Source organism: Balearica regulorum, chromosome Z (assembly GCF_011004875.1).
Source record: "Balearica regulorum gibbericeps isolate bBalReg1 chromosome Z, bBalReg1.pri, whole genome shotgun sequence".
NCBI classification, from domain to species: domain Eukaryota; kingdom Metazoa; phylum Chordata; class Aves; order Gruiformes; family Gruidae; genus Balearica; species Balearica regulorum.
Genome location: NC_046220.1, coordinates 76129906 through 76155195, shown reverse-complemented (window position 1 = coordinate 76155195; position 25290 = coordinate 76129906). Strand labels below are relative to the sequence as shown.

Genomic DNA, 25290 nt, shown 5'->3' with positions numbered 1-25290 from the left:
GGCCTTGGCCTGCTCAACAATAAGTCCATAGAACAAAAACATCTCTATATTATCATTGCTGTCTCCAGCACAAATCCAAAACATATCCCCACAGTAGCTACTATGAAGAAAATCAGTCGTCTCAGCTGAAACCAGGACATTATCCACCCCTTATTCCATACTATTTACGTCATGCTCAGGTCTCACACAATTCAATACATCCTCATTAAGCACCACCACCGTTCTCATCCCTTGATATAAAATGCTGATATCATTCCCTTAGTCTGTGGACCACCCTTTTAAAATGTCCAGAAATGTCCACAAAATGTCCATTGGGTTCACTTGGTCCAGAGCCTTGGGCTCCATCCACCATGGTGGTCACTCAGGACAGGAGAGGTGGTTGACATGTGGAGTTACTGGGCACCAAAACCAGCTCAGGTCAGGTCCACTGCTGCACTTGCACTGCTTCCTGTAAGGCTTGTTCTCCATTGGTTCAGGTGATTTCTGCTACAGTAATTCCTGTAACATGCAACTCAAATCATGGGTTACAACAATTTAAAGGTATTTCCATTACAATCTCCACCCCTGGTCCCTTCGAGTCAGACCATCAAGTTTACCATTGCAATGAACTCCTCCCCTTGCCCTTGCTCCGGCTTGAACTTATCCTCAGACTGCAGTCCCTTAGGGGTGTACCTGCTCCAAGTGGAGCCTTATCCATGAGCCACAGTTTCTCCAGGGGTACACCTGCTGTGGCATAGACTTATCCACAGCCACAGTCACTTCGAGGTGCACATGTTCCAGCGTGGCCTTCTCCATGGGCCACAATGCCTTCAGAGATGCACTTGCTCCAGCATGGCCTTGCCCACAGTCACAGTCACTTCAGTCCTCTCAGAAATAAACCTGCCCTATCATGGGCTCGTCCATGGCCACACACTGTGAAATGTTCCAGCATGACCCCATGCACAGCCACTGATGCTTCAAGGTGTACCTGCTGGAGCATGGACTTATCCTTGCCGCAGATGCTCCGAGGTGTACCTTCTCCAGCATGGACTTATCCTTGGTTCACAGTCCTTCCAGAGGTATACCTGCTGCGGCACAGACGCAACCACGGCCCCAGACACTTCGAGATATACCTGCTGTGGTACAGATGCCACCACAGCCACAGACGCTTCGAGATATACCTGCTGTGGCACAGATGCAACCACGGCCCCAGACACTTCGAGATATACCTGCTGTGGCACAGATGCAACCACGGCCCCAGACACTTCGAGATATACCTGCTGCGGCACAGATGCAACCACAGCCACAGACGCTTTGGGGTGTCCTGCTCTGACGTGGACTCATCCACAGGTCACAGTCCCTTTGACTCGAGTGCACACAGGAGTTCCAGCTTGTCCAGGACAGCAGCACAGAAACAGCAGCGATGCCCTGGCCATCAGCCAGGCCAGGCGCATCGCCATTGCTGTTATCAAAATGTTCCCAGGCACAGCACAGTCAGATGATAAGCAGTACAGCAATACAGCGAGCAGCAAAAGCACAAAGCAGCCACTAACGAGCACTAGACTCTAACAGATAGTAAGGCAAGCAAGCCCCATGGCAAGCACAGGAGCCTGCCAATTAATAGCTGAACAGCTAATACTAAATAGCTAATAACAGCTATAAATTCAATCTAGCACATTCCAGTCAAACCTGTCATTATCTCAAACCCTTTGAGCCCCACGTTGGACGCCAAAAAGGACTGTCGTGGTTTTACCCCAGCTGGCAGCTGAGCACCGTGCAGCCGCTCGTTCATTTCCCCTCATCGGGATAGGGGAGAGAATTGGAAAAGTTAAAGTGAGAAAACTCGTGGGTTGACATAAAGACAGTTTAACAGGTAAAGCAAAAGCTGCGTGCACAAACAAAGCAAAGCCAGGAATTCATTCACCACTTCCCATGGGCTGGCAGGTGTTCAGCCATCTCCAGGAAAGCAGGGCTCTGTCACGCATCACGGTTACTTGGGAAGACAAACACCATCGCTCCAAATGCTGCCGCCCCCCCTCTTCCCCCAAGCTCCTTATAAACTGAGCATGACATCATATAGTACGGAATATCCCTTTGGTCAGTTTGGGTCACCTGTCCTGTCTGTGTCTCCTGCCAACTTCTTGTCCACCCCCAGCCATCCCGCTGGCAGGGCAGTGCAAGAAGCAGAAAAGGCCTTGGCCCCATGTAAACACTGCTCAACAATAGGTCCATAGAACAAAAACATCTCTATATTATCAATGCTGTCTCCAGCACAAATCCAAAACATATCCCCACAGTAGCTACTATGAAGAAAATCAGTCCTCTCAGCTGAAACCAGGACAACTGTAAATGCTTGCAAAGGAGAATTTCTCAAATAGCAAGGGTGTCCTCCAGCACTACACTCCATTGCAACTCTGTGTGTGTAACTGTGTAAGGGCCATTATTTTATTTTTATTTTGTAATGTTCCCTTCTAGGACATTTATCTTGAGAGTTAGACTCTGTGAGCCTTTAGTACGTGTTGGGGACTTTGTTTTCAGGAGGAAATTTCACTACATCAGTTTTTAAATCTTTTTGCTTTCAGGTGTATCTTGCTTCCTAGCTTGTTAAATTTTCTTTCTTCTTAGTGTTAGTTTTCCACTGGGAAAACTATCTGGAGCCTAGAGATGTCTTCTGTTAGTGCTTACACTTAGCAATATCGGTGAGGATATGAGGTTGAAAATGATAAATGTAAACAAAGTCTCCCGTAGGTAGACATGGACCTTCTTCATCCGGTGAGATAAGAGCCAGTGTTGTTTTATGTTCTAACCATTGTTTTTGATAAATACTGCCCTGGAATTAAATTAACAGAGGAGAGCTTGCAAAAGTGACATTTGAGTTTAGACTGCTGCTTATTTGGCATAGTGGGTTAATTTGATTTACAGATGTTATACTAGAGAGCTACTATTCAGGCTTGATTATTTTCAAGTTGTGGTTGAAAGTCTACTCTGTTGAGAAGAGATTCTTTGTTTTTAAAGAAATGTTTATTTCTTCTAGACCGTCTGTAACTTTGTAAGTTAAGTGGTATGAAATGACGTCTTGCTAAGCAGCAGTAACTTCTGGTTGCAAAGGACTCGTTTTGAAATTGCTTTGCATTAGCTGTATTACATTGCTTTCCAAACAGTAATCCTATGATTATTTTTTAAATGCATTGATTTAAAGAGGTGAGATGGGGTACAGAAGGTGTTTTACCTCCAGATCTGTTAAATGTTAAAATGTGTGAGGATTTCCCTCTACCAGGCCTCTGCTGGGGGGATGTTGTCCAATTAATGCAATGCCCTGTGATGCTCTGACTCGAAACAGTAGCACGACAAAATCACTAACAGCATCTTTTTTTTTCTTTTCTTTTTTTTCTCTTTACAGTAAAAAAAGCTAAACTCCAAGGACCACCAGGTAAGCCATGCTCTGCTACTTGTATGCAGCTGTGACACTTAGTCTCTGACTCCTGATTGTGCTGCTCCTTCCCGTTTTCATCTTCCTCCTCTCTGCTCCTCCATGCCCTCCTGAGGAGTGGCAAAAGCTACCCCAAGAGTCCAGGCAGCCTGAGTTAGTGTAAAGCTTGAGGATGTCACCTGCTGTCACAGTGCTGAGAAACCTCTGTTGGCTCACCTTACCTGAACAGGTGATGGATGAGAAAATATGTTCCTTTACTGTCATCAATTCCCACCTGACCCTGCCCTTTCCTCTCATCTGTCTGTCCCTGTTAAAAACACTGAATTTCCAGGAAAGGAAAGCTGATTGCCCAGACTGGAAGGGATACTAAGGGATCTTATCGTTTCTCTAATCAAGAAGCCTGCTCACAGCTGCAAAATATTTGTCCTGCGGTCTAGATTTAACTGAAGCCTGTGGTTTCACTGACAAGCCCAGTGTCCCAGGAGGATGCAAGTGGTGTAGCTAGATAGGAGAGAATCTGACTTTCAGTGACTCCCACTTCTTCCTGAGCTTCTGCTTTCAAGTTACTTAGCATACATCTTGTTCCACACTTGATGAAACTGGTAGATGGGTCTGAGGTGGTAACTCCCTTTAAAAAGGAGTTTGTTCATTCTCAGATGCTGATATTCAAACCTTGTACATGTCTGTGCTTGGCAGGTAGAGAGATAGCAGCAACTAGGAAAAAAGACTTTTTCTTCAAATCTAAAATAAAAAGCAAAACATCTAAACAAAGTCTGTTCTGTCAAAATATGAGTGTTACATGGTTCTTCTAGGTTAGCAGGTTTAAGCAATAGAGATCAGTTTTAGCACATTTAGCATGAATCACTGTATTTTTCCTTCTGCCCCTGACTGGTCTGTAAAGTTCTTTGTGGACTCATGGGTGGAAAACCAGGTTGGAACTAGGGGAGCAGTTGGGTCAGAAGGGAAGAGATGATATGATCAACTCAACTGCTTCTTGCTTGTATGTTTTGCAAGTTTGTTTTCCACTCTGCATGGTCTGCGTGATGGGCCCTATTCCTTCAGACTGTCTCTTCTTTCTCTCGCCTGCGTTTCAGTAAGCAGCACCTTACACGCAGTGTCTGTGTTCTTTAGAACTGTACACTCCTCCTTTGTCCCTGAATTACTGCAAGTGCTTAATTGTCTGTTTTAGTTTGTGCATGAATTTCTAAAAAACTGTGATTGAAAATTTGATGGCAGGTGAAAAACTTCTGGAACACTTGGCTCCTTAACCCAGTGATGTATTCCCATATGGGCTTTTTGTTCTGGGTCCCCCTGGGATGCAATGTATGGACTGAAAAACCTTGAAATTTTGTGCTTATGTGATGAAAGGGTATACTGAAGGAGATAACTCTGTCTCTTGTTCTCCAGATAAATTCAATACGTATGTCACTCTGAAAGTGCAAAATGTGAAGAGCACGACAGTAGCCGTGCGAGGTGACCAGCCCTGCTGGGAACAGGACTTCATGTTGTAAGTAGTGTTGCGCAGTGATGAGGTGTTTGTGGTCGAGTCCTTCCACAGCACTGACATTTATATGGAGCTGCTGTTGTGTTGTATAAATTGGAGTACCTAAGTAGGTAAAATGCACAGGTCTGGTGACACCCTAAATAATTTGCTTTTCTATTGCACACACTGACCTGTCCTGAAGAAGATGTGTGTTGAGAGGTTGTCTCTGCTGGTGCCACGGACTGGCTGGGGTAGCCCATGTCCTTTAATAGTATCAGGTTGCCTGGATTCCTGTTCTTGGACCTGTGTGTCAGCGTGCAGCAAGAGCTGGCTGCTCCCGCAGGGACAAGGAGCCAGATGTGGTAGGAGGCTGGTAGAGCAGGGTCCTCACCAGCCACAGCCTGGACCCACGGTACCTGGGCAGCACAAGCAGGGCAGGCCTAAGCATCAGGTCAGCATCTGGCGAGAGGTCACGTCATCAGACAAGCTCATAGTAATGAGGCAGGTCCGAGATCAAGCTGGGAGTGCAAGTTAGAAGTCAACTCAGAGTTGTATTTGGTAACAATAATTGGGGTCAGAGATAGTCCAGCAATTGCCCATCAGGTCCATAGTGATGAGCCAAGGCTGAGGTTGAGCTGGGAGGTCAGTGGGTTAGGTCTGGAATGATGGGGTCCATGGCCAGGTGTGGGCACAGCTGTGGCTAGCTGGAGACAAGCATACCTACAGCATAGCTTAGGTAAGGGCTGAAAGCCCATAGCTGAGCTTAAATGGAGCTCCTGAGCCATAGGGAGAGGGTGTGGGTGGAGCCCACTGGTGAGGCTGGTCAGGGCAATTAAGGGCTGTTGTTAGTGCACTCAGGGCTTTCACATGGTGATCCTGGTTACCACTCTTGTGTGTTGATGTTTTCTGCCATTGGCGTGATGCCCATGAATGTGTTTTCCAGCTCCCCTGCTGTAGCTTGAGGGGCTGCCAGTCCCTGCCATGAGCAGCAGAACCGGTTCCAGCTCTCCCAGGGTTTCAGGTGCAGTTGGCACTTCTAATTTGCTCTGGTCCTCATAGTCCTGACATGTAGCCAGGGATTTCACAGTATCTTTTAGAATGGTGGTGTTTTGTGGGTGGGGTGGTTTGGGGTTTTTTTTTCTTTATTTTTGTTTGCAAGTGAATGAATGACAGGCTGAGAGAGTTGGGGTTGTTCAGCCTGGAGATGAGAAGGCTCCGGGGAGATCTAATCGTGGCTTTCCAGTACCTGAAGGGGCCTACAGGAAAGCTGGAGAGGGACTCTTTATCAGGGAGTGTAGTGACAGGATGAGGGGTAATGGGTTTAAGCTGAAGGAGGGTCGATTTAGATTAGATATTAGGAAGAAATTCTTCCCTGTGAGGGTGGTGAGATACTGGAACAGGTTGCCCAGAGAGGCTGTAGTGGCCCCATCCCTGGAAGTGTTCAAGACCAGGTTGGATGGGGCTTTGGGCAACGTGGTCTAGTGGAGGGTGTCCCTGCCCATAGCAGGGGGGTTGGAACTAGATGATCTTTAAGGTCCCTTCCAACCCAAACAGTTCTGTGATTCTATGACTCTGATATGTTGCATCTATCTGTTTCTATAGCTTTGTAAGACAAAGTGAACTAAATTTACTAAATCCTGGACTGCAAGTGCTTTTGATGAACTTGAGATGGATGCTGCTGTTGAGGGGGGAGATGATGATGTTTGTTTATCTTGTGGAGTCAAAGCTGGTGCTGCTGTTTTTGAGTGGGTCTGATGTGTTTACATAGGAGACCCACACAGGATTTTGTGAGTAAGTTTCCCAATCCAGTAACACTTGGTTCTCCTTTGCTGAAAGTGGGAAGCTTTTGTCTCTGGTTGATGAGTTCACCTGGGTCAGTACAGTGCTGCCATCATAGCTGTGCTACCACCTCCCTTATTTGGTGGTACTCTGCTTTTGCAGCAGCATATGAGGTGTGTGCTTCTGCACGTAGAGCCTGGAGCCTATCCTTTGGTATCAGGCAAACACGTGTGCTCCTGAACACCACCATCTTCTCAGCTCTGCAGTTCCTGGTCAGACAGAGGCTGTGGCTATCACTGAGATAAACCATGCAGGACTGAGGTGAGGTTAGGGCAGGGAATTGTACCTGTCTGCCAAATCACATGCCCATACCCAAACTACAAACTCATTCTTCCTGTGACTTGTTCTCATCCTGTGGACAGGAACTGGCTTTAAACATGGCCAGCTACAGAGGAGGCTGCTCACCAGTGGTTTAAGAATGGCACTTGTGTTGGATAATGGCTCTCACGGTTGCTCCTCCTCCTTCCCCTCTGACAGCTCCTGGAACTGCTCTCCGATATCAGCTGGGAGCTTAGCTAGCATGCTGTAAGGTCACTGTGCTGCTCCGTAATTAGTTGCTAGGGGATATGAAAGAAGAATATTAGCTGAACTACTTCGCTATTATCATCCCTGCTTTAGCCAGGCAACAGCAAAGTTGTTCTGATTTTTCTTTATAACAAAAATATTACACGTGGCAGGGAACGTGTTTTGCATGATCCTGTGTACGTTAAGTTGTCCCAGGAGAAATAACACTGATATTCCAATACTACTATTCACTGGTTTGCTCTTTTTCTTTCTGGAGTTGGAAAAGGCTTTTGAACACAGTAGTTTTTCCTTGAGGGAAGGATGCTTTTACTGCCTGTGTTTGTGTTTATCTTTTTTATGAGGCATAGTAGAAGAATAGACTACAACTAAGGAAATGCTTTCTATCTGTGCTTGCTGGTTTTGCTTCCGGACTCCTTGAGAGACATACAACACTTCAGAATTTGGAGCTCAGGGGTTGTTTGAGATTTGTTTATTTTCCAAACTGGTAAAACATTTTAATGTATTCTTTGGGGGCATCTTCTAATTTTGAAGCAGCTTTAAAAGGACTGCATATTTGCAGCAAGTACCTCTTGAGTGAAAGTGCAAATGATGTTTAGAACATGATGATTAAATTGGTGTTGAAGTTGTTAGAAAAGTCTTTCATTTAAATTCTATGTGCATGTTGAAAGGGAGGGACACCAAATTCCAATCTTGGCTCTTTTGTTCTTTGAAGATATTCTGCATCTAACCAGAAGGTGGAGAAAAGGACACACAAAGGCAAGCAAAGCCACTGTACTGAATATATTTTTTATTCTTATCTGGTGACCTGTCCTGTGGAGTTCTGTACAGAAGCTTGTTGGGTGTCTTATGATCAATGTCTTGCTCTGTCAGTGTACATTGAAGCAAAGAACGTGGTTCTACAGTGTGCCTGCAAACAGAGTAATTTTTTCCTTCCCTTCCCATTCTGGCCTCACACTAGTCCAGCTAGCACAAAAACAGACATTTCTGTTGTTATTGGAAGTTCACGCAATCAGATAAATATCATCTTCAAGAAGCAAGCAGGAGGAGGGCAGAGCAGTGATGGTACAGGTGTCTCGTTAGTTTGGCTGTACGGAGTAGGGATATTGAAACAGAGCTGGAGACTCAATTTCAAGATGCTAGCAGTAAACTCACAATAAGCCTGTGTAATAGCTTGATTTTTGAACTATGTAGACTGGGTCAGTCAAGTACTGGACACCCCTGACCTCAGTTCCTCTGTCTTAAACATGAACAGAAGCACTTGGGTTTAAAATAGATATTAATGTGCTTTGCTGTAGCTGTAGGGTTTGTCTTCAACCTTGTAGATAAAATATTCTCCTCTAAAGTTGTAAGAAGTCTCTGGGGCAAAGCTCGAATAGATGCTGGGATTTGCAGCAGTTCTTTTTTTTGGCCATGATGGCGGTCTGTAGCAATTAGCAACTAAGGTGCTTTTAAATTCCCTTGATAAACTTAATGTGGATATATTTGGACAGAAGGACAGCAGGCAGCAGCACTGTGTGTCCAAGATACCTACTTTTGGGGATTAGTGGTTGCACTGAAGGGAAGTGCTGAGCTCAGAGAAGTAGGAGCAATAGCCGTTCTTCATGATAAGTGTGAGACAGTTGCGTATCAACAGAGCTCAAGATTCTTCTCTACCTCATTGTTTTTACCAGCATTCAGGCTATGTATGTGTTACGCTGTTCTTAAGTAGGCACGTTATAAACCAGCATGGAAGAGGGAGGCATAAATACTATGAAGCATTGGGAAGAAGCAAATTTGAGATGCATCCTTTCTTCACTGAGAGTTAAGATGTTCATTAAAACCTTCAGATAAGTATTTCCAAGAACTCTGCACTCAGTTGTGTGATTGTATTGCCGCTTGCTGCCAGAGATTCGCATGGCTCAAAGCCCTGCAGTGTCACGCAGGGGAAGGAGCTAGTGCTGGAGCAGAAGCTGTGCAACGCAGCCCTGAGCAATGGGTAGTGCTGCTGATGCAGCTACGCTGGGTTTGGGACTGTTACTTTTGGCATGCAGCTGCTCCACTCACAGGTAAGTATTGCCATGTTTGAACCTGCTTGTGTTGCTGTGCTGCCAAGGGAAAGATACACCTACTTTGTTAGAAATGGGGTTCCTGGTGACAAAGAACAGCTCATCTCTAGGTTGTGGCCCAAGATATGCTTCCTTCTCCTGTGTACATAGCTGCTGAGACAAGTTCCTGATTGTCCGTCCATACACAACATATTTCAGGGTTTTGGTTTCCAGTCTTTGTGTAGTTAGTGTTAAACTGTGAGAAATCAGTCATTAGAAACTAGTGTTCCCTGTTGGTATGAACTGCCTCAACCACACACTTCCAGAAGCTCTCTGTAGCTTGATACAGCTGTGTGGAGAGTTCACTGGTATATTCATGGTAGTGATGCAGAACCTAAAGCAGAATTAGATAGTATTCTGCTTTTTGCTCACTTGTACTGCCTTTTCTTTTCTTGCAGTGAGATCAGTCGGCTGGACCTGGGCCTGATTGTGGAAGTATGGAACAAAGGACTGATCTGGGACACCCTGGTTGGGACTGTGTGGATTGCGCTGAAGGCCATTCACCAATCTGATGAGGTTAAGCTGACACAAAAGCTTTATTTTGACAGCTCCAATCTTGATAGTTAATGTGTTAACGAATCTAGCCTGGTGTCGCCCAGGACTGTGCTCCGCTGCAAAACTTCTACTTCCAAAGCCAAGATGGCTGGGTGTGGGGAGAGGGCTGTTGGCATCGCGTTGGGTTTGTTTTTTGGTTTTTTTTGAAGCATGCTGCCAACAGTGAGACAAAAACTGAGCTTAAGTAGGGGTCTTTGGTCTCATTGCACTCACATGGACTCAGAAAGCAGGACTTCGTCTGTTAAGGAACGCATATAGTTGACAAGTGCCTGAAGTCTAAGGACTGACTCCTTAGTCTGATGCTCAAATTTCTGTAGGGTCCAGCTAAAGACAGAGGGTGCCCTGATAACAGACAAGCCGACCTTTAAGGTAGGCCCAGAGCATGTCTACATCATCTTATTAAAGTTTCTGGTTGCAGTGTTAGAGGGTGTCTAGTGGTGCTAATATGAACTGAAAAGAGTATGAAATGGGATGTGCCAATGTCTGTAGCTGCCCTAACTACTGAATTTTGCAGTTCTTGCAGCTAAGCAGGACATGTTTGTTTCTTTACATCAAATTTCAGGACAATTATTTAAAAAAATACTGAGTTTGAGCAGGGAGAGAGAGCTTATATTTTCCATAAAAGGAAGAGAGCGGGGACGCCCTGCAATGTGGCTATAAGGTCTGTGTAGTCCTCAGTTCCTCTGGCTGTCCAGGCACTTCTCCGTGTCTGCCTTTGAGGACCTACCTTTGCAGTTCCACTGAGAAGGTAGTAGTTTTGCTGGAAGGGGTTTGCTGCTTGCCTTGGTAAAGGTCTGTGAGATTTGGAAGACAAGCTGCCACCGTGTGCTGAATGGATGTCATTTAATGTTAAAATCAGGTACCAGGTCTTGATAATACTGTAAGGCTCTTCCTGGAGTCTTTTGTCTGAGGAAATGTGTGAGAGTCACTGCATAAGGACCTGCCAGACTTGAAGCTTCACCTGTGGCTTGTCATTCACAGGAAGGTCCTGGGGAGTGGTCTACACTGGAGGCAGAAGTTGTAATGAAACATGATGAAATCTGTGGAACCAAAAACCCAACTCCTCATAAAATTTTGCTGGACACAAGATTCGAGTTACCTTTTGGTGAGTGCATTTCAATAAGTTAGTGCTGACAGTGGAGAGGAAGTGTATGGGAGCAGCTTGAGTTTTACAATCACGTTATGCTTGCTCACAGTTCTGCCAAAATAGTTCAGTGCAAATTAAATCGGTGGTGTTCATGTCTTGTTTGGCTTCTTTCTAATAGGATCAGAATAAATAAAGAAGATTTGATCGTGTCAGGGTGCTGGAACCTTTAGACTAGCACCAGTTTAAGAAACTATTAATACTATTTCACTATTGTGCAGTCAGACATTTTGTTCCTCAGCAGGGAACATTCACTTCTTTGTATCTAGACCAATTTGGCCCTAGAAGAGGTCAGGTGCATTGTTAGAACTGTTCTGTGCTAGGTGCTTGTAAACTCTGTGACAAGTGTGCAGTTCAGTTAGTAAAACAGTAATGCTGAGTGCTTCTAAGTATTATCATTGGCTGAGTATATAAATAACTTGGTGTTATAAGAACAACTGCCTTTCTGGCAATTACTTGTGGTTGAAATGTACAGAATGTGGAAAAGCGGCTAATTGGAGCAAACCCATCTCAAGTAAAGTTGTGCGTATTTTTTTTTTTATTTTATTTTACTTAAATGCAAACAAAAAACCCCAAAACAAACAAACCCCCAAAGGAAAGGTTTAACCAGAATGCATCCAAGGCTTACACAGCTTCTCTTTCCAGCTCTTAGCTGACTCTTGGGACCAAAACCAAAGATGCTGTTTTTGCGGCTTGTGGTATTTTTTTTCCTTTTTTTTTCTGCAATGGGCATTGAAGTGTTTCAAAGTTGTCTGTCATTGCAAGGCTCATCTCTCCCCCCCTGCCTGTTGCTTGCTTATTGCTGCCAAGCTCCTGGTGGTGCGAGCAATTTGTATCGTCCTCTAAGCACTGGTGGAGCACTTGTGCACCCACTGGCATTTGGCCAGCAACTGTCAGGATTGGCCATCTGTTGTAGGAAAAAGTTAGATCATCTATTAGTCTCACACCCCCCTTCCTGGTGCAAGGGAGGATGCAGGCTTTGGCCCTGCAGCACTAAAATCGATATAAATTATGTCTTGTGCTCTAGGAGCTAAGCTGGGTGTACTGTTTTGAGCGCACCGTCGGCTGGATGGTGCAATTCAGGGTGATTGCAGTGTTTTATAGATGTCGTAGGGACCGCTCTTTAACTGCGGTCTGGCGAGTGAAGGGGAAAAGGTATCTGGGCTGTCTTGGCAACTAAGCTATCTAATGTTGGTCTGGAGCCATTTCTCTTCCTCATGAAAATGTCCTGGTGATTCACTGCTGTCACCCTGTCAGTGGGAAGTTTGTTACTGAAATTGCTTGTTATGTAAGAAGAGGAACAACTCACTTGATTTCCTTGTGAGGTGAAACATTGGTTCTTTGGGGCAAGTGTTTAGGCTTCTGGGAGGGAGACAACACAGCACATATAGCTGAAGTCAAGGCTTGTAGCTGCTACCTTCTCATCTAAGTTCATTCTGACATAGTTGCTTGTAAACTGTCTCTGCTTTGAAAGAAAATTAAGTTCGGACCTCTTCATGTGTATTCAGAGAGTATCCAAAAGAGAATTTGCTTTCTTCTCCAATTAATGTTTTGGATTGCATTACATTTTGCGATCCCTCCACCTGCCAAGTATAGCAAAACAGGCTCTGTAAACCATTATGTGTTAGAGCTTCTGGATTTAAAAAATAAAAATATTTCAGGTAATAGTGTGTGTTCTCCCTACTACTATGCTCAAAACACAGGACTCTGTTTGTTTTGGGTTTTTATAACTACTATTTTAAAATGTATGATGTTCGATAGAACATAGAATTCTGAGAAGCAGGATTTCATGCAGAAAACTGAAAACTTTAAGTAAGTAACAAGCTTTTTGTGACTCTTCTGTTTTTAACACAATCATTTAAAGCACATCTATTACTTATTCCTTTATTTACTATGCCAAATACTGAAGTAACAGGAACTCCACAGTGCTGTATTGAAAGAGTTTTTATTTTAGACTGTGAAAAGTTGTCTGCCTGGCTAGTGTTTCATAATGTCCAGGAAAAATGGGTACATCAGTTAGCTCTCTCAAGGATTCTGCTGCTCTTAAGTGAAGAGCGCTGCAGTTTTTCTTGGATCTTCTCCATTTTCAGTCTGTCCTGCCATGGCAAGGTCAGAAGCAGGTTTAAAAATGGTAGGCACCAAGAGTGTGGGATATTCCTCCAGAAGATAGCATCTACCCACATCACCTTCTCCAGCAGTGCTTCCCTTCACACCACGACTGAACATCTCCTGCCATCGCCTCTAGGATAGAGAAGGGCCCTGCAAGATGGATTAGGCTCTGTCTCCCTGACCTTGCAGGACTGTGAGACTTGGAGGGATGCGTGGAGATAGCTCAGCTCACAGCACTGCCTCTGCATCTCTCCCGATGGATTTGCAGGTCAGTTTCCCTTTGAGTGGAGAGTAGCAGTGTGGATTTTTAGTGCCCCACATGTTGTCATATAAGCTGGGAACTGCTGCTTTAAACCTACACAGAGAACTAAATGGATCGCTGATCTGTTGTGGAAGTTCTTAACACAGCAGCTCTGTTCCTGTAGAGGTAACATTTTAATAAAGCATGTTTGGAGTGACACTTAGGAACATTGTGTATCATATTTTGTTTCCCAGGTGAAGATCTCCTGGCTATTGTAGATGCATGAGAACCAGAGCGATACGTATGCACATGTACAGCTTGTGCTGCTTTCCAAGTCTGGTAAAATACAGCTGTCTGGGATTGCAGCTTTAAAAAAAAATAGTGTGTTCTTCTGTTTGGCTGTGCTTTTGTGCTTTTTCTATCACTTCTGGCTGCTCTGTTTCATTTAGGTTAGATGCCGCACATGGATGCAGTACCCTAGCTTACTCAGTCTGTGTATTTAAAATGTTTCATTGTATTTAGGTGGAGCTTGTGAAGTTTTTAAGGGATTGTAAAAGAGAATAAATGAATTTGATAACCAGAAAAGCTGAAGTCCTTGGTGTAAAACATGATTGTATATGCAAAGAGGTTTAGGAAATGGTTTGTTGTTTGCACTGTATTTATCCTGGATTAGTTCACTGCTTCACCCGATATGTTCAGGATTCTTCCTCCCTGGTAGGTCTTCTGGTACTCTGGAGACTGGCAACAGCTAAAGCTGAAATAAATGCAGAACATGCTGATGCTCCTAGTGGTAGTACATGATGAAGGCAACTTAGAGATTTATTTTTTTTATGAAATTGTTTTTAAGCGTTTACCAGGCTTGGAGTTGGGAAGCAATCATTTCCTAACAGAGGCTGTTGAGAGTTGTCGTCTCTGCTCCTGGTGATATAAAATAACCTTTCCTGAGGTTATTCAGGAGTTAAACTTTGTCAATGCTCAGATTTCTAATGGGACAAAGAACATGTATGGTGGCATTGATATATTCTCCATGTGTCCCATCGCATGTTCCAGATGCAGCTCTTGCGTTGTGTTCAGTAGTATTGTTAGGGTGTGGTGTACAGGAGAGAGAGCAGATCTGTGGGCCCTTCTGTGGTGAGCATCTGTGTGGGACGGACTGTGGTGCTGGGGACCAGACTGTCATGTCATGTTCTCTGCCAGCCCTATGTTCTTAAATGTTCAATCTCGCAGAAACACAGTGACTGAAAATTCTCTTCTATAAAAGTGCAGCAAAGTGTGGGCATTTTAGATGTGAAGTGTTAGTGAGAGTTGATATTAACCCCTAGGGTGCAAAGCATTTTTATGCTTGGTAGTCTTTTAGAAATGGCAATAAACTGCCACCTTGATGGGAGGAAGTGGTTGTTAGCAGAGACAGAGGCGAGCAGCTTTCTCCGCTGATCGTGTCTGTTTTTCCTCAGGAACAAGACATATCAAGGAAGGCAGACAGCTTTTCTTGGTTGATTTAGAAAATTTGCTGGGAGGGAGAAGACAGTCCTGCTACTATTGTCCTGGTGTAGTGAATGTGTGCTGGCACAGACTTTCCAAGATGTTTTTCAAGTGTAAAATTGTTCTGTTTAAAAGCAATTTCACTCTGCCCCCCTTTTTCAGAAGTGCAGTGGTTATGTGCGAGTCCCTCACAGGATGGAGTACTCAAAAATGCTTTTGGCTCCTAAACTATAGCACTTTGGGTCTGTGCCAGGCTGTTTCTAGTAGATAATTGGAGTGAAAATGCTTTTAGTGTTCTCACCACTCCCAGGCTGGGAGTGTGCTGATCTCCATCCAGCCATCAGGTGGAGTAAATTGCTTTGTTGTTTTATTGTGTTGGGAACTGTACAGAAGGAGAAATGCTCAGCTCTATGAAGTTATTGCAGTGAGAACTTGTGAAGATTCCTGTACCTCTGGAAAGGGAAGAAATTGGGGCTGGGAAGAGAGGAAGTCCGGTGAAGGAAAGGGCGGAGAGAGGGGATATCACTTTTACTTCCAGCACTTACTCTCACTCATGCCCACCTGGGGTATGCCCCAGCCCAGGACTTTCTACCTGGGAAAAACTCAGGTGGCAAAGGTGATATGCAAGGAGTAGTGCAAGGACCACCAAGCCTGAGGTTAAGAAAAGCTTCAGGGATGATATTGCCAAGCTAGTGATCTCTAAGCAGGAATAATGTCACCTTTAGGTACCTGAGGGGGTCTAACTGTGAGTGGTCTGTATAGATGCAGCTAATTCTTCTGTAGAAGAATTCTGCATCTATAGATGCAGCTAATTCTTCCTCAGTCTCTGTACTGCTGTGTCCTCATTTCTGTGGGGATGCAGTATACCCAGGTGTCAGGGCCCTGGGTGCGCTGATAAGTCTTCATTGCTCTGAGCAGCCTCACCTTCCCACACCCCCCTTGCTCATGGGCCCTTCACTTCCACCCACACCCCTTGCTCATGGGCCCGGGGTCCCACTTCACCTCAGCTCTGAGCCTTCACTCCTTCACTGAGTGGTGCTGTGGGAGTTACTGATCCCCCACCTCCACCATAGCCATGTCTGTGCCTGCTTATAGACCCCATAGATCTGGGACCAGATGTGGATGGACTTCCTGGCTTGACCTCAGACCTGCCTTGTCACCATGGACCTGCCTGCTGATCTGGGCTCCTGGTTGAACCTGGCCATGATCTCTGGGCCTGCCTGGCTGACAGGTGCTGTGGGACAGGACCCTGGTTGGCAAGTCCTCTGCCCTGCCAGCCATGGGATCTCCCTTGCCTCCTCCCCTCCCTTAGGGAGCCACGAGACCTCACTGCTCCCTGGCACCAGGATCCCAGACAAAGGGGTTCAGCTTCCAGATGGCAGTAGGAACAAGGACTGTAAAGCTTGCAGCATTTCTGCATTGGTATCAAACTAAGAAATCCCAAAAGCTGGTAAACGTATCTTCCCATCTCCTCTCTGTTCTTGTTCAGCAGTTTTGTTTCACTGACATATGGCCTTGCTCCTCTTGTTTACCAAGCATGATGTCAGTGGAGTCCTGAGCTGGCATCAGATGACCTCTGTTTGGAATAGTTCCACTTTTTATCTTATAAGCAAAAGTTAATGTAGTGGAGTAACTTGAACTTGGAATCAAGCAGTGATGTAGGAGCTGGCCAGTGGACATGGCCTTGCAAGCAGTCAGTCTGTCATCTCTGCACTAGGAACTTTCATTCTCTGCATCCAAAAAAACCCAGCTTCAAGAAAAGAGCTGACTGTGGCGAGACTCAAATGGATGGTGAAACTGAAAAATAGTTATAACCGACTTCCTCAAAAAATCGAGAACTGTGTCTCATTGGGCCTTTCTTCTGGGCAGGTAACTGGGCTCAAGTTCATAGGCCAGTTGCTTCATGTCTAAGGTTTGCTCTGCAGTAACTGTACTGCCATTAGTACTAATGACAAGAGTTTCTCTAAGATCAGCATGTCCTTAAAGCAGCCAGTATCTAGCCAGTATCCGATTTTTGTCTCTGACATGCATAAGAAGCTGTTTCAGTAGAATAGCAGCAATCCTGCACTAAAAATCTGATAGCTCCGTTTATGAAATGGGCACCTTGCATACAAGACAGGAACAACAAATCCAAGAGAAACATGGTGCTCCTTGATGCCTGGGCATGCCACTAAACCATGGTGTATGGGAAAGGATTGAAGCCTACCCTGAGACAACTGCAGTTTCTGCAGTGTTCATGGTAATCTGTTGCTTCATCCCTCCTAGATCTCTTTGGTCTTGATTATGGCGTTAAGTTGTTTTGACTCTGACCTTCAGTCCTCAGGTCATGAATTTTGCTTCATCTTTTAGAAAAGTGATGGCTTTCAAAGACAAAATTCCATAGGCTTTGCTTTAGTGTTTGGATTTCTTCAGGTTTTGTTGGAGTTTGTCCTAAATCTCATCAGGTTGTGTGCTGATAGTGCTTCAGTTAATTGATACCTTCTTTCTAGATCAATTCTGTCCAGGTTTCCTTTGAATGCCATCCCTAATTTGTGCAGAGCTCACCTAATAAATTGTGCAGCTGTGATCCATAGCCCTGATGATCAAAAGCATGTATGTTTTTCTACAGCTCTTGTACTTGTTGAAGAATCTCTCATGTTTCTTTTACTTTGTTTTCTACTAGCACGTAACAATAAAGCAATGTACTGTACATCAGAAAGAGCAACTAGCTCTGTGTATGATGGTTAAAATAAATTACTTTGGTGTCTCTTCAAGCAAGGAGAAATACGTTGTCTTTTTTCTACTTAATGCAGGTTTCCTAGAGTTAAGTACTAAAGTTTCCAGTTCCCTAAAACTTTCTCAAGTGCGGCCTGTTTTATCTGCCTCATCTGGGTGAGACTAGCTGCATAAAAATATAGTGGTGTTTCTGTTACAAAAGTGTAGACATTAATTCGTAGTCCAAGGAAATACCTACTTCTGAAACCTCAAATTCCACTAAATCTGGCATGTTCCTGTTCTTGCTGAAAGCAGTTTGTGTTCTGGTACACTGACCACTATTATCTTCAGACATTTTTGGGGTCACTGGCTTCCTAAGATGATGGTTTGTATGGCTGAGAGAGGACATGTGTAGGACAGATATCCCCTTTAAGTAGAAGAAAGCAATACTTGGTCCTTTCTGAAAGCATCATAGGTCCCAATGGAATGCTCACCTGCCAATAAATCTTGTTCTTTCTCTCAGGAGTGAGAGTGGATGGAACTTTCAGAACCACCTTTCCATCAGGACACCATCCCAGGCTACTTCTCCCATTCTTGCCAGCGCATAGCTTAGCATATCATTGCAGCTGTGTTCATGGGGTACAGCCCGTTGCAGGAAAACTAACTTGTTAGATGGAGGCTTCTTGGTTCCTAATGAGGCACCTGAGAGCATAAAAAGTTACAAGAGATGGGAAAACTACCTGAACTGGCATTGTATTCATCCTCATTTGTCACCTTGTGGAGTTGGTGGTGACCAGCTGGAGCAGTCCCTCCACTTCTTCCTGTATGAGCTCTGAAGTTTCTGCATTAGTGCAGTTTCAGGCCATGAATAGCCCAATTTCAGAGGTCATTGCAGTCAGGGTGATGAGTAGCTAAAAAACCCAAACTCACCCCCCAAAACACCCCCAAACCCCCAATTTTTTTCCCTCTTTCCAACGATTTTAAGTCCTCCCCATCCCTAAATAATTGACCTAATTCTCCTGGATTGAGAGCCTGACCGATGCTTTTATTTTCAGTGAGTTATTTCCCTTGGTGCTTTGCACCTCTTGCTCCATCCCAAAAGCACAGTTTGTACCTAACTTGCCTTGTGTTAAGCTTTCCACAGCAGTTCATCTGCACCTCCAAGGGTGCACTTTGACAGGTGAAATTTAGAGTGGCAGAAGTCTGTGTTCCCTTCAAACCATTAGGACACTATATTACTTCAAAGTGTGAAATAGAAGATAGTTACCAAAATAAAGGTGATGAGGCTTGCTACTTCCTGTCAGTCATCAACTTGGTAAATCTTCTAGAAGGGAAAAGGGTTGCTGTGATTCATATTACAATGAAGTTGCAGTGTGGTGTAAAAATAGGAATATGCATTCATGTTCATTACCTCAAAAGATTTGGCTTATTGCCTGCAAAGGAAAACAGGAGACTATTTCTTTTTTTGTACTTAATTTGTATTACACAAGGTACGTAAGTAAGATACACCATTCAAAAGGAGCCCTCGTTCTATTGAGGTTATGAAAGCCTCCAGAAGAGGCTCTTGATCTTGCTATGTGTTATCAAGCATATAGCAAGTTTATTAATGTCATTGTGATATGGCTCTTCATAAAACTAATACTTGAATTAAATCTGAACCAGTCTGTATTACTCTTTCCTACATTTGTGCAGTGTGCATTTGGTTAATCAGCTTTAAACAAGAAAGCAATGTAAGCTCTTGAACTGTGTTACTATTTACAATGTTTATTTTCCATCTGAGTGCTAACATAAGACAATCCCATTACTTCAAAATTACCTGTGTGGTTTTTTGTGGTGTGATCTTGGAATGCCCGCCCTGTTTTAATGCTACTGGTGATAAATGGCAATTTGCCTGGTTAATAAGATGATGTGACTTATTCTTTTGGTATAGATATCCCTGAAGAAGAGGCCAGATACTGGACCAGAAAATTAGAACAAATAAATTCACTGGGAGATGAGGTAAATATTTAAATTGAAAGATGAATGTAGCCCTGAATGCCTTATAACTTGCTTTTATTCTTTATATCGGATCCCTGTGATTAAGGTAATTACCAAATGTTCATCATTTACAAGTCTTCCGTGAGTTGTTTACAGAACTGTTTTCTCAAGTGTACTGTTAGTGTAAAGGAGAGGAACATTTTCCACAGGCTGGAAGTGCTTGAATAGTAAGAACTGTTTTGTTTATGCACATACACTCAAAGGAAAGGTAATACCATGCTTTACCTCAGAGGAGAGTGAAACTGCCTTTGACAAGCTGCGGTAGATTCTCAATTTGTGAAATCAAGTCAAAAAGGACATTTTTGCAGTTGGCTGTTTCTAGGAAGAAGGAAAAGCAAGATATTGAATCTTTCTTGGAACTGAGGACTGCTGGAGCTGTTAGCTTTTGTCCTAATCCAGTTGTTCATGGCTCAGTTTATAGAAATCTTGTATTTTAATACTTGCTAGGTATGGCTTTGGTTTCCTGTTTTTTGCACTGTGTACCCTACTAAACAGCTATAAACTAAAAGTTACAATTTTTTTTGAGAGATTCTTACATTATTAAATGTTTTCGTTATAGTTCATATGTTTGCAAAATAAGATTTGTCATATTAATGCCTGTACCAAAAGTTCAGCATTTAAAAAAAAAGAAACCACACCAAAACACGAAACCACCCACATGTTGATGCCAACGTAATTGAGCAGGAACATGGTGTTTGCTTAAACTCTTGATAAGTCTCTTTCCATAGCAAGATAACTTGCAACGTGTTCTGCTGGTGACTTTAGGAGATTTTTGTTCTGGCATCCTTCATCTATTCTTTTCTGCTCCTTATGTAAGTCATTTGGTGTACTGTGCAGATGAAGGAAAACAAGGTGGGTTTTCTTTTTGACTGAGGGCAGACCAGTATTTGGGTGGATAAAAACATAACTGCTGGAGGGCAACCTCTCCTGCCTTCCTAGAAGTTTGAGAACCTCTTGGAGCTGATGAAAAGCTCGATCTGTGATTTGGCCTGTCAGTGGTACTGCTGTGGTGCCTCCCTGCTCCTGTGGGCTCCAGCAGCAGTCTGTGCCAGGTACTTCAGTGAAGCATAGGTGCCCTCTAGTGCTTTGCTGAGCTGGTCCTTGCTGAAAGGTATCCTGAGCTTTGTGAGACTCCCCTTTCCCTGGAGTGCCATCCATCTGCATGCCAAGTGCGTGCTTTTATCAAATACTAGTAACAAAATCATGTCTCTGTATTTGTCACCTAATGATCTTAAATTTATTATGAATGTTTCCTGTCACCTGTGAGAACATGTGTGCAGGGCTTGACCTAAGGTTCATCTTGTCCCGTGTCTGACAGTGACCCAGAGGGAGGATGTGTTGTGGTTTAACCCGGCAGGCAGCTAAAACAACCACACAGCTGTTCACTCACTCCACATCCCACCCCCCCCCACCCCCCCTGCAGTGGGATGGGGAAGACAATTGAAAAGAAAAAAATAAAAAAGGTAAAACTCATGGGTTGAGATAAAGATGGTTTAATAGGACAGAAAAGGAAGACAATAATAATAATACTGATAAAAGAACACATAAAACAGGTGATGCACAGCACAATTGCTCACCACCTGAAGACAATGCTCAGCTAGTTCTCAAGCCGAACTGCCTCCCGGCCCACCCCCTAGTTACGTACAGAGCATGACATCATATGATGTGGAATATCCTTTGAGTCAGCTGTCCTGGCCATGTCCCCTCCCAGGTTCTTGGGCACCCCCAGCCTCCTCACTGGCAGGGCAGTATGAGAAGCTGAAAAGCCCTTGATTACTTGGCATCAACTAAAACATCAGTGTGTTAGCAACATTATTCTCCTCCTAAATCCAAAACAGAGCACTAGACCAGCTGCTAGGAAGAAAATTATTTCAGTTGAAACCAGGACATGATGATATCTTCCTTGCACATTCCCCTAATTTGCACCAACTTGTAGCTCAGGACCTTCCAGAGCCAGAGGCAGTATCTTTGTGTTTAACAGCACTTGATGGATTTTTGTTCTGTGGATGTCAGTTGCCTTTTGAACGCACCCAGGTCAGTTATGTTGTAGCAAGGGAATTCAGCACCTTCACTGTGCATTACCCGAGGAAATACCTTATTTGCTGTGAGCAAACAAACCCTATGTTGTGAAACCAGCTGGAGGCAGGTATATTTGAAGCAATTGAATGACTGATCCTCATTCAACCACTCTGTGCCACTCAGCTTTACAGACCTCACCGTCTTGTGTGGCTTTTGGGCTACGGAGCCCTACTCTGCATAGTGATATTTAGTACAGGACAACTTTGTGCCTTTATCTTCTTTTCTGTGCCTTAAGTTCAGCTACCTCTGTTTGAAACAATGGATGAACAGACTAAGCTGCACAGCAGTATTCAAGAAGCAGGTTCATTTGGAGCATATATGGTGTCGTAAAAATGTGTTCCAGTCTTTGTTCCTACAAACACTTAATATTCAGTTTCCTTTTTGGGACTGCTGATAGCCATTGGGCTGATGCCTTAAAAAAACCAAAATACTGCCATTTTTGGATCTCTGGGTGTAATAATTCAGAACCCATTGCTGTGCTGCTGAAATTGCTCATCAACAGACTTTCTTTCACCACTTTGTCAACCAGTCAATGCAGTGAGATCCAGCAGTTTTTGTTTTTGCAATCCTGATTAACTCAGGGAGTTGGCAGTTTTCTGATGATAAGACTAACCACCTTTCAGCATCACTTATGCATTTTAAATAGCAGAGATTGGAAGACAGCCACAGCAAAAGTGTGTAGTTTGTCACCTTCCATGTAATTAACTGGTCATTAATCCTTACCAAATCCAAGGAGAGGTTGTCTGGTGGCTCTGTTTTGCACAGATTGCAGCACCAGATTGCTAAGGTTGCCACTTCCTTTGTCATCAGACCTTTTTTCCTAGCAAAGACTGTTATTATTTACCTCAATTGTCCTAATTTTCTCGTATCTGTATGTAATATGAGACAGAGGAGAATAACAAAATAAAACCACTGACGTTCCCCTAGGGAATACTTTGATGTGTAACAAACAGCTTTGTAAAAAGTCAAAGCTGGCTAATTGAAATATCTCTATGTTCTCTAATTTAGTATTAAATGAGATGAAAAATTCTTCACTTTGGATGTACAGTGGATCACAGGAGAGTTTGTAAGTTGGCTGGGCAAACATTGTGTTACTGCCCTGCCGGGCACACTAATTATGTAACCGCTTCAATCTCCTATGGCAGTGTTGCTGTGAGCTAACATGAGTTTTGAACTGTTGAAGCGTGCTTGAGTGTCTAAACATAAAGGGGCTTATACTCAGTTCTGAGCTCCCCATCACAGTGACACTGTAGTGTGGAGAATCAGATCTTTTAGATGTCTAATTTGAGATCTCACATTGAGAGTAGGGCCTGTGCTTGTAGTAAAGCAGACTTCACCTTAACCAGATGTACGCTTTTTAACGTCGTTTTGGCATGAAAAAAGAGGAGACATCTAAGAGTTTTTGAATATAGATATTAAGGATAATATTTAATGCTTAGATACTACCAGGGATATTTTCTTTTATGTATGGCATGCTGTACTCTGAAAGCTGTTTCAAAAGTTACCATTTGCTTTCTTATCGATCTGTGTTCCTCTTTTTTTTTTTTTTTTTTTTTTTTTTCTCCTTTAGTATTCCTTTCAGGAGGAAGTCCAGAAGAAACCATTGCCCAGTGCTGCCTCCCAGTGTTGTAAGTTAGAATTTATTTCTTCTCAATACTTTCTCGTCTTTGAGTGCACTTTATTTCCTTCTCTGTCTAGTTATCAAACGATGGTACATCTGAACAATATTTTCTTGTTAGAAGTTCTTACACCTCTGTGAAGCCAGTAGCTTCTCTCAGTTATGAAAAACTTTTCCCCTCAAAATGTTGGTCTAAAGCTTCTGATGCCAGAAAGTGAAATTAGGCATTGAGTCTCTGCGATAGGAACACAAAATGTGTTCAGAGTCACCTAGATTGTCAGACCCTTGTAATATTCATGCAAGTAAGAAAATGCTGAGGTTTTTTCATATAACTAAGTCAGGCTATATTCTCTTTAAACATCATGTGTTGAATATTATTTTTATGACTTTATAATGAAATTTTGAGAGGAAGAGAATAGATGGAGGCAGATACTGTTGGTAGCCTTCTAAAATGCACCGGGGGTTTGTGTCCTTGATGCCCAATTTCTTTGATATTACTTTGCAGTGCTGTGTTGATGGCTGAAAAATATTTTTACTAATTTCTGCTTATCTCACATTTTTTTATGCTTCTGAAAACACGGATGGAAAAATAACCTAGGACATACTGTATCTGATGGTCTGCAAAATTAGATTTCTGAAACACTGCTTTTAATGTGCAATAGATGAAAGCTCAGTGATGTCTCTTATGAATGTCTTATCTACCTTTCGCAACAATATTAATAAATTCAAGTCTCATAATTTAAACAAATCTTTTATCCTCTACTTCAAATCCTATAAGATGTGCATATTACACTTTGCAGGCTGCTTATCCACTAGGCTGATTATAGGATCTCTAAAAAACTGTTAACGTTAGGAAATGTTAATTACTGATTACCTTTGAGTAGAATTAATTTATCTGTATACTGTTGTTATGTTATCTTAAAACTGTCTTCAACAAAACACAGACATTAACCAATTGCCTGGGAAATCTGAACGTGTTGTGTAGCTGGAACATGTATAAAGCTGTATGAAAGTATTCCAGCAGTGGTACCCTAGGTAACACCAAATGCTTCCTTCCTTTTTTTTCAAAAGAGTGTATGTAAAGAATAAAACACTCTTTTGTTGTTGCTGTTTTTAAATAGTCAGAAGGGTACAACTGATTTATAAAGCCTAGAAGTAAGAAACATTGTTGGAGAAACTAATATTTGATTAAATGCATAGTATGCAGAACCCCTAATGTCAAAAATCAAAGAAAACCAGTCTGATATGAAGTGTCCAAAAAATGAATGTGTTATTTGCTGAAGTGACTTTCCTGGTTATGTGCCTTGGACTTTGCTTTTGTTTGATAGGGGCTGGTTTGATTGGCTCTTCTATGTATTGGGACGTATGGGTAAGTTTGGAGGAATGCTTCTGGGTAGGGAAAGTATCCACACCTGTTCCCACAGCACAGTGCTTTTACATCCTTCTAGTTCTTGTAGCTGGTTTCTTCCCTGGAGGACCAACTCAGCTCTTGTAAATCCGCATAGTAAGACTAGAACTGCAGTTGCCCTTTTTCTGTTGCCTATTAACAGCCTGCATCTGTTACAAAGTGACCTTTCACAATAATTAATTGAAGGCCCCTCATTTGAACAATTAATATTGCATAAGAATTTAATCATTCAAGGGATTAAAACATTCATTAGAATTGCTGTTAAATATTTCATAACAGTATGTTGTTAATGAATTTAAAAATTTTCTAGTAATTCAATAAAGCTTGTGGCACTGCATGTACTTTTGCTTGTGTACTGCCTGCAAGTATCCGACATCTGTGAATATCTAATTATTTGCATGGACAAATATAAAATACATTTAATGTAGAAGTACCTTTGAAAAATGAATTCTGCATCAATCTATGCATAAGAATTGTAAGCTTGCCTGAACATAGCATAGTCCTTTGAAACTCAAGAATTAAACCCAAAAGATGCATTGACTGTGTCTTTATTGAAAGCTGACCTAACCTTTGCATAAGACAT

At 43.0% G+C, this 25290-nt stretch overlaps 1 protein-coding gene across 3 annotated transcripts in view; it reads left to right on the top strand.

The window, feature by feature from the left end:
• Nucleotides 1-25290, top strand: part of UNC13B (unc-13 homolog B) — a 221948-nt gene that overhangs the window by 29117 nt on the left and 167541 nt on the right. For all 3 annotated transcript variants that reach the window (XM_075740242.1, XM_075740241.1, XM_075740240.1), the window contains exons 2-7: nucleotides 3380-3409; nucleotides 4817-4916; nucleotides 9739-9856; nucleotides 10877-11000; nucleotides 19496-19563; nucleotides 23252-23309. In XM_075740242.1, coding sequence (XP_075596357.1) covers nucleotides 3380-3409; nucleotides 4817-4916; nucleotides 9739-9856; nucleotides 10877-11000; nucleotides 19496-19563; nucleotides 23252-23309 — 498 coding nt within the window. The remainder of the gene's footprint in view (nucleotides 1-3379; nucleotides 3410-4816; nucleotides 4917-9738; nucleotides 9857-10876; nucleotides 11001-19495; nucleotides 19564-23251; nucleotides 23310-25290) is intronic.